This window comes from Brachyhypopomus gauderio, chromosome 16 (assembly GCF_052324685.1).
Source record: "Brachyhypopomus gauderio isolate BG-103 chromosome 16, BGAUD_0.2, whole genome shotgun sequence".
NCBI lineage: Eukaryota > Metazoa > Chordata > Actinopteri > Gymnotiformes > Hypopomidae > Brachyhypopomus > Brachyhypopomus gauderio.
Window position 1 is genome coordinate 16419821 of NC_135226.1, and position 9452 is coordinate 16429272.

The window sequence follows — 9452 nt, forward strand, 5'->3', positions numbered from 1 at the left end:
ATGGCATCTACAGTGCATAAATTAAACACCATTCCCCAGAAACTGTTGGTGTGAACCTGGGGATGTACAACTCACAAAAACTTTACTAAAGGAGCAATGGACAACCAGCACTGACACATGCCTCAAGGAAGTGAACTAATCTTTGTAACTGGTTTGTGTGCTTGTAAAAGAAAATGTTTGGCTCTAAGAATCAAGACTCACATGCTGCTCATGTGCTGCTCTTATGTCAGAGAATACATTTAAATATTCATCAATATTCATGTCTTCATATCAGGGTTAAGTTGGTGTGCTTATGTGTTTGTTTTCCCCCATCCAATGAAACTTGCACATATCTACTTCTGTAGAATATTAATTAGAGGTCAAAGACCAGAACCCATAACTCTGTTAATTAGTCTTATTATTTTTTGGTTATAAATGTGGATTATGAAAACCTGTAGAACCTCAATATCCATGTGTGAAATGTTAAATATAGTATGACTAATAAGAAATGCAGACACAATCTTAAAAGAAAGCAGATATTTGGTGTGTGATTTACGTTAAGCCCCAGTGGCCCTAATCCTGTCCAACACTTCAGTGTAGTGCCGATCACTGGGATTAATTCCTTTCCCTGTGTATAAAATCTAGAAACCTGATATTCACTCTTCAGGGAACTTGTGTATTTTCAAAGCAAGTAAATCATACAAAAGAATATTCTTGGAGATGCAGCTAGATTTTTGTTGGTTTTATTTGAGGTATTAAATTGAATGTCTAATGGGAGTTCTTAATGCTAAACAGACTGTAGGACTCTATTAATTAGACGTCAGAAAAGACAATATAGTTGGGACAAAATCAATTAAAATTGTTTACAAGAAATTCAGACATTTTTGCAGATGCTCTCACCTGATGATGTCTCATTATTGTGCTGTTCTTAAATAGAACCAGTTGTTTATAAATTTGTACCAAAAACTTTGTTTGAATAGGCATTCAGGTTACTTAATCCACTTTCATAGCTTGTAGCACTGCCCTTTCAACTTTTTAATTTTCAAAATATTTAGAATTTGATTTCACAATTTATTTTGGTTTCATTTGCAGCTTTTAAGTCTGCAATGTTCTTTTTTCTTTTACATTTATATTATTTGAGCTCTTTGAATTGCAAATGTATATCAGAGAATGGACCTCAAATAACTTCCTACAGCTAAATGACAACAAGACTGATGTATTGATCATTGCTCCCAAAAGGCTTAGTCAAACGTTTAACTCAGGGCAATTCAGGGCAAACAACCTGAGTTTACTGTCTGTGCCACGCTCACGTCTAAAGACTCGTGGAGACCGAGCGTTTAAGGTGGTTGCTCCAAAACTGTGGAACACACTTCCTCCACATTTAAGATCAGCTGACTCTGTGGATACTTTTAAAAAACAGCTAAAGACTTTCCTTTTTACGCACGCGTTTAATTAGTGGTGGAGGTTGCAGCCGTTGACCTCTGTTTTATAGTGTGTGTTTTTATTTTTTGTTATTTTTTTGTTATTTTATTTTATTTTCCGTTGTAAAGCACTTTGTGGCTTGTGCCTGTGAGAAGTGCTATATAAATGAATTTTAATTACTTACTTACTTACTTACTACATAAAATGTTCTAATATAAATATACATGCCTTGCAGTGAAAAGTCATTCTACCAGCAGGTATGTTTGAAATTATGTTGGATTTATTATTTACAATTAAGAAATTAAATTGTTTGAGATCGATAAAATAGAAGAAATGCATAGAAAAATGTAAGAACTCCTATGAGCTCAAAATAGGTTAACAACTTATTTTTAATTGTTTTAATACAAGTTAAAATGGTTTTTTTATTTCTTCAAAAATCATGCAGTGTTAAGCATAATATATAATATAAAAAAATAAATAAGATATTTTTTCCTTTGATAGACTGATTCATAATAAAAAACTTGTTCCATTAGATACTCACTCAGAAGGAGGTTTTTGAGCATCTTCATAAATGGTTACTTACCGCCACCTAGTGGTAGGTATTCTGCCCAACGTGTTAGTTCATTCGTTATGCAAAAACTGGAGATAGTGTCACAAGGCATATATCTGACCTGAATAGATATTTTAAGTTCAGTATTGTGTTTTTTTCATTGAAATTGGAATTTATTCTTGAAAAACTGAATTAATTTATTTCTGCTTATGTCTTGGTTATGTTGTGTGCTGATGTTCTATATTATGTGTGTGTTCTGCGTTATATGTCTGATAATGTCTTTTGTACTTATTGTAAGCGTCTTTGGGTTCTGAAAAGCACTATATAAATATAATTTCTTCTTCTTATTGTTGTTGTTGTTATTATTATAAGAACTTCAACAAGATCAGAGATTTCCTGACAAAACCAGGCCTAGCTTTTTACCATCCATGCTTTTATCTCTAGAATGGTTGATTACTGTAATGGCATCCTAACAGAACTCCCAAAAAAGACAAATGGCTTCAGCACATTATTTTCAACAATAGCCTAAATATATCATCTGATATTAAAAGGCAGAAACTGACTTTTTTCTAACTACAGCATGACCTCTAGATCTTTGAGTATAACCTTAAAAAAAAAATTAATTAATTCCAGAGAGGAAACTCTTGCTTGGTCTTCCATGGAGAAATGTTTCACAGTTTAAGATGAGCTATATAAAAGTCCACCTAGTCAATAGCTCCAAAAACCGAGGCATTGTGATAACATGGTCAAACAGGTATGATTGGTAATGTAATTTTTCTCATTTGGTCAGTTTTTTTCCATCTATTTTATTATAGTAAGTAGTAAATTCTACTGATGTAATTATACTCACAATGATGGAAATTTTATATGGTATACTGTATGTCTTTCAGGGTCAATAAATATGCTGCATTTCAACGTTACTCTCATTTTTATGGCTTATGGACCTCCAGGGCCATTCAATTATGGAGTCTTCTTTGTCACTTTTGTGACTTACCTTGCAACAGTTTTTGCCAATGTTATTTTACTACTAGTAATCTACTTTGACACAAGTCTCCATAAGCCTATGTACATATTTTTATTCAACCTAGCAATTAATGGACTGATTGGAACCTCAGCTGTTCTGCCTAACATCATGGTCAACCTTCTTAATGAAATCCAATACATCTCCTATTACAACTGTCTGCTACAAGTGTTCTTTATCAATTTTTATGCAATCTGTGCATATGCAATTTTAATGGTCATGGCATATGACAGATATGTCTCTATTTGTAAACCACTGCAATATCACAACATTATGACACCAGCTACAATTAGGATGCTTCTGGGCATAGCGTATATTTTTCCGTTTTGCTTTTTAGCTGTGCAGCTTCACCTAACTTCAACACTGCCTCTTTGTAGATATACTATAAACAAGCTGTTTTGTGATAATTTAGCGATAGTTAATCTCTCTTGTGTTAGGAGTGTACCTGGAGACCTGTATGGTTTGGCTGGAGTAGTTATATTCCTTGGTGTTCCATTGTTACTGGTAATTCTGTCTTATGTAAGAATATTACTTGTTAGTTTAAAAGCATCAGCAAATGCCAAGCAAAAGGCTTTAAGAACATGCGCCCCCCACTTAATCACATTTATAAATTTTTCAACAGCCAGCCTTTTCTCTGTAATATACAATCGATTTAATAATTATATGTCAAAAGAGCTAAATGTTTTCATGTCCATACATTTTATTCTGATTCCACCTCTCTTGCATCCAGTTATATATGGGATAAGAACTGAGAGGATTAGCAAAAGTCTCAGAAAAATTTTACAAAGCAAGGTTTTTGCATTTGAATTTACTGAATTCCGTCGGAAAACAAAAGACAACATTAACAAAACAGCTTTTATTTGTTAGGAACATCTATTTTGAGATTGTCCTTTCATACTGGTTTTCATAATCAGGGATGGATTATATAACTTTACAGTTCTTGGGTGTTGGGTTGACAGTATTACGCTTAGACGTGTGTATTTCTACTTTCACTCTCTGTTATATCTCTTGTTCTGTCTGTGCGCAAGAATCCAGAAATGTTATATTGTTACTGTTGATATTATTTTTCTACAACATTTTTAAAATGTCTAGAAACGTACAAGGAAACAGATGAAGGAAGCAGTCTTCACCTTCTTTTTATGGCATATTCAGCAAAGCTCAGTATAAACATGATCTTAGTAATTCAAATATATCAATACATGTTCATTCTGATGTGAGTACATAAATGTTCTGTATATACTTGTACATTAAAATATACACTTATAATGGGCATTAAATGGATGCAAACTTATTAAATAAATGCAGTTTATTTACGTACTAAGTAGTTTCCTTCTGAAACAAAGTTTTTCACTAGATGCCATGAAAGTCACTAAAGTCACTATTTAATATAATTGATTTATGAACATTCATCCTCTAATAATCTGAAAAATAAAACTAAAACACCCTAAGGCCAGAGAATGTGTAAAAGGTTCTCTTCCTTCCGCAATATTAAACCATAACCATGTCTGTTATGCCATGTACACTGCTTTCTTTTATGGATTCTGGATTTTCTGGATAGTCTAAAAATGTTTAAGCATCAACGTGTTTTCTTTGGAATCATATGCAGTCCAATATATGCAGTCCAATATTAAAATTACAATTGATTTGAACCCTAAACCCAAACTGCGCAAAGTGTCTGTCAAAATCAAAAATAAAATGTTTATGAAACATACTATTTAAGCTTTTTTCACCAGAAAAGGAATACAGAATTGCTTGTTTAATTTCATATATTGGTATGTGTTGAATGGTCTTTTAGTATAATATAGTTATTTGATATTCAATTTCTTTTACAGTCATTTATGAATTTAATGATTCAAAAAACTAAATTATTTGAAATTATTTGACACAGATTGCAGTTCCCAAGATACTATTTGGTGCACCTAAGCATGCAGTCACCTAAACAATTAGCTTAGAATGTATAAAATTTGTTTTTTTAAATCAACTGTATTATAAATTCTACTGATGTAATTATAATACTCACAATGATGGAAATTTTATATGGTATACTGTATGTCTTTCAGGGTCAATAAATATGCTGCATTTCAACTCTCATTTAGATGGCTTATTGACCTCCTGGGCCATTCAATATGGAGTCTTCTTTGTCACTTTTGTGACTTACCTTGCAACAGTTTTTGCCAATGTTATTTTACTACTAGTAAAGATTGAGGCTAGTATGTGGTTTCAGTATGCAGTTCCCAAGATGCTACTTGGGAACATAAGCAGTCACCTAAACCATTAGCTTTGAATGTATAAAATTAAAACTTATGAAAATGAAAAGCTTGCCTGGGTGTGCAGAATCTTACCAGTGGCACAACGTCCTTAAACTAAGAAATTAACTGCAATCTGGGCTAGTAGTTCTACAGAGAATGCAAGAGAGAAACTCTAATGTAAGAGAGAAGCTGAATTGTTTTTGCTGAATTGATGACTTTGCACTTTAAAAGGAGAATTCTGAACATAGAACAATCTTAAGAAATCCCCATCAATGCATAGATGAATCCAGGCACAGACATTACCAGTTATCACTAAGGCCAAAAAGGATTAGTGATTCTCTGCCTCCCTCTAGTGGCTCAGGTGGGCTTAAGGGAGCTGGGCCTCAATGTAATCAATACATTTTTGCAATAAAGTACCATTTAGAGTAAGACAAATACATTAAAAAATATACTTTACACATTCCTATTGTCTTATTGATGCTCTGCTTGAACAAGCATTTCCAGTATGAAAAGACTGCTATCTGCTAAGAAACCTAATTCGAATTTCAGTACTAGGACTTCAGGCTGAATTTGTATCATGCTTCTATTTTTTGCAGTAGACAACATGGTAACACATATGAAGCTTACACTTTTTTACACTTACATTTTACTCTGCACAACCTGTATAAGTACATTGGTTGAGGTATTATCATTTCTATTTGAAATATTAGATATGTTGCTTGGGAAGAGCAGTGGCAGAACTACCCACAGTGTCTGCATCAACATACGGAGTTAGTATTTAATATACTGAAATAAACAATAACTAGATGTTTTATGTCTGTAGTAACATTTCAGTCATCCATTCTGTCTATACTGAGAGTTCTAGACTGTAGTTGGGGCCTCTTTGATATTTTAGCAGGTATGTTAAAACTAGGGAAAATTCCAAAATGTATAGATGAGATTGAAGCAAATTTGAATGCATATATTTAATTTGCATGTATATATTTCATGGCAATCTTTTATATAAAGAGCTAATCTACAGTATATTCTATGCCTGTAACATAAAAATAAACATTTACTAATTCATTTACAGGATATGTAGGATATGGATTTTCTGTTGCAAAAATTATTATTATTAATAAAGTCTATTATTAAACACATAACCCAGTTCCTCATGTTCATTGAGGTTTCTTTAAAGCAAAAATGTATAAAATGTTTATTTATTTATTTTTAAATATATTTTTATTGTTTTCCAAACATGTTTTGCACACAGTGATGCACCACAAGAAGTCCTAAAACAGTATAAAATGTTTATTACATTATATCACTTGAAAATAATATCTAAAGTAATAGTCTATTGAAAACATTAATCAGTTTAGTACATTGCTGACCTTTAAAAAGTTTTATTGTACACAGAGAAAAAGCAGAACAGACATCTGAAATGTATGAGTTTTAATAACAGCAAATGATTTAGTACAACAAACATTCTTCTTAAAGATTTCATAAAGGGCACAAGCACAAGAAGTTATTTTAACATACTTTCTTAATCAGTTAGAAAAAAAAATGCAATGGATCATGAAGCAATTCTAGAAAAAAATCTAGAAGACTGATTCAGATGCTTTTACTTTATAGAAAATATTTTTTTCTTACATACAGCATTAATCTTAGACAGCCTTATGCCATACATAATAGGGTTTAGTAGTGGTGGACAAATTATAAAGTAGACTGAAATAATCACACGTAGCACAGGAGGCATGTATAACTTATCAAACCTACTCGAGAAGATCTCGAATGAACAGCCAAGAGAGAAATTCAGCAGTGAAACAAGGTGTGGTGTACAGGTAGCCATGACCTTTTGAGTAGCACCTGCAGAGGACTCTAAACAGGCTTTCATAATTTTTAAATAAGAATATGAAATTAGCATTACGGGAATTATAATAGTTATGATAGAACCGGTGATACCATAAATGTTATTCACTGTGGTGTCTGAGCATGCAAGCTTTACAAGCATATAGTTGTCACACCATACTTTCTCTATGACATTTCCACACAACTCGGACCGCAAATTCAATAAGAGATTGCCAGAGAACTTGACAAAAGATATCAGCCATACTAGAGCAATCAACATAAACACCCTATTGTGACTCATTTTGCTCCTATACAGTAAAGGATAACATATAGCTGTATACCTGTCATAAGACATAATTGCTAAATTGCCAAATTCCACAGAAGCATATGTGTACAGAGAAAATATTTGTACATAACAATAAATTATTTTAACTTCATGAGTCTTGGAAAGCATATTGGTCAAAATAGAAGGGAAAAATGCAGCACTTCCATATAATTCATTTATAGACAAACTACAAAGAAAAATATACATGGGTTCATGCAGTGACCTCTCCACACAAATGACTCCAATCAATAATGAATTTGCTAATATGACTGTTATATACAGTAGTAGTAGAATTGTGAAATAAAGATAGTTAAAGTATCCGACATCAATGTAGCCAGCAAGTATAATAGTAGTAAAATGTGTGGAGTTACCCATGAACTCTTTTAAAGAAGAGAATGAATGTGCTGACACAGTAAGATACTTTGTGAAACGCTGTGCAATAACTGCTAGTCGAAGAAGATACTCGAGAGTTTCAATTAGAGAATAGTCCATTTGCTGCTCTTATGTATACCTTCTTTCAAACAGACGCCCTTTGTAATTTTTTTAAATAAAGTTTATGAATAGTAGAAGTTCTGGACTATAAAATAACATGATAATAACTAATATTATGTATTTTAAGCAAATACATCCACAGCTAAATATCAAACATTGATTATATTTTTTTAATGTAATGTGTGTTCTTGAAAGATAGCAATTGCATTCCTACAGGTATATATATATATATTTTTTATCATGAAATTAGTAATCTCTTGATCAGACATAGAAGTAATGGTAGTAATTATCAAAGAAAGACAACTGAAGCTTATTCCTGAAACTTTCTGCTAAAACTGAAAATCTACAATGATAGATAATAAGACAATCCATGAGAAAAAAGTATTTTAAAACTTGGAAACTTGGAAATGACACATTAACAATCAAATTATCATTGAAGAATATGAATTAAAGACTAAGAACAACTGAAAGGCAATTAAAACAGTTCAATATGGCCTTCAAAAATCAATAACAAATCAGCAAAAACAATTCACATGATTCAAATGAAAGTAAAAAATCATATAGCTCAACAGATCCTATATTTGGCATTAGGTTGTTCTGTTGCCTTGCAGCAACTGGGAATCACCTGAATTTATGGGGTGGGAAAGAGACGGGAATCATCAGTGGCAGGTGTTGCTTAGCATTGTGTCCAGAGATTTCATTTACCATTTTGCCATTACTTAACATTGTCACTAAGGCTCCTATGAGGGGAAAAAACTATGAGTTCAACTGTCAGCAAGAATTTGAGTTGTACTGATTGGTCATCCTGCCTTCCCCTCACATCACAGCCATTAAAAGAGAAAGAACTATGATGTTCTCTAATATAGTGATGAATCTCCAATTGTATTGAAATCATCATATCTAGTACGACTTGGATAAGTCTAAGAATTGTATATATTTGTTTCCTCTTTATTGCTTCTGAGGTCCTTTATAAAAAATAAATATATCTTAAATTAATCTTAATCAATCTGAAAATCTTGAAAATCTGAAAATCTCATTCACGTAAGTGTCAGGATTTTAGAAGCATATTAGTGACCTACAATATTTTCCTCTAGTCATTGTTGTGAGTCCTGTGGTCAGTGTTCCTGGACAGAGTGCTTCTACACTCATTTGGTGGCACTAAGCAGGATTTTTTTTGGGGTTCCACCATCATCCCTTTCCCAATTGCAACCCCAGGCACACCACCAGACCTCTACATTGTAAAAATAGACTGTTCTTTTTATATAAACCAACTATTTTGTCACAAATTAACAATAAAATACAAAGTTTCCAAATAAATAAGTGAAACAAACAAAACATAAGTAGATAAAACTGTTTAAAAAGAACTAATCAAAATGTTTCAAAATAACACAAAATACCCAATTGTATATGTGTGGCCATGTTTCTCCTTTCTGCCTCTGTTTTGTTCTATGTTCCATACCAGGTCTTCAGTTATGGTGGCGCTATACATTACGTTACACTTGCTGGAGGACTCTGGTCTAGCTCTAACTGCAGCACCCAATCTCTCCCCGCTCCCTGTTTAAGTGGCCTGTCACAGTCCTTGCTACA

The 9452-nt window shown here is 32.7% G+C and overlaps 2 protein-coding genes across 2 annotated transcripts; one reads left to right on the plus strand and one right to left on the minus strand.

Annotated features, from left to right (window-relative positions):
* Positions 1-2707: 2707 nt before the first annotated feature.
* Positions 2708-3839, plus strand: or60a1 (odorant receptor, family 60, subfamily A, member 1). Its single transcript, XM_076975954.1, has 2 exons — positions 2708-2714; positions 2842-3839. The coding sequence occupies exons 1-2, from the start codon at positions 2708-2710 to the stop codon at positions 3837-3839; spliced, it is 1005 nt and encodes a 334-aa protein (XP_076832069.1).
* Positions 3840-6821: 2982 nt separating this feature from the next.
* Positions 6822-7748, minus strand: LOC143477373 (olfactory receptor 4B13-like). The gene has a single exon (XM_076975955.1). It carries the CDS (start codon positions 7746-7748, stop codon positions 6822-6824), a length of 927 nt encoding a protein of 308 aa, XP_076832070.1.
* Positions 7749-9452: the final 1704 nt, after the last annotated feature.

Coding starts and splice junctions, on each gene's coding strand:
- LOC143477373 (XM_076975955.1), bottom strand. CDS start 7,748: ATGGGTAACTCCACACATTTTACTACTATTATACTTGCTGGCTACATT.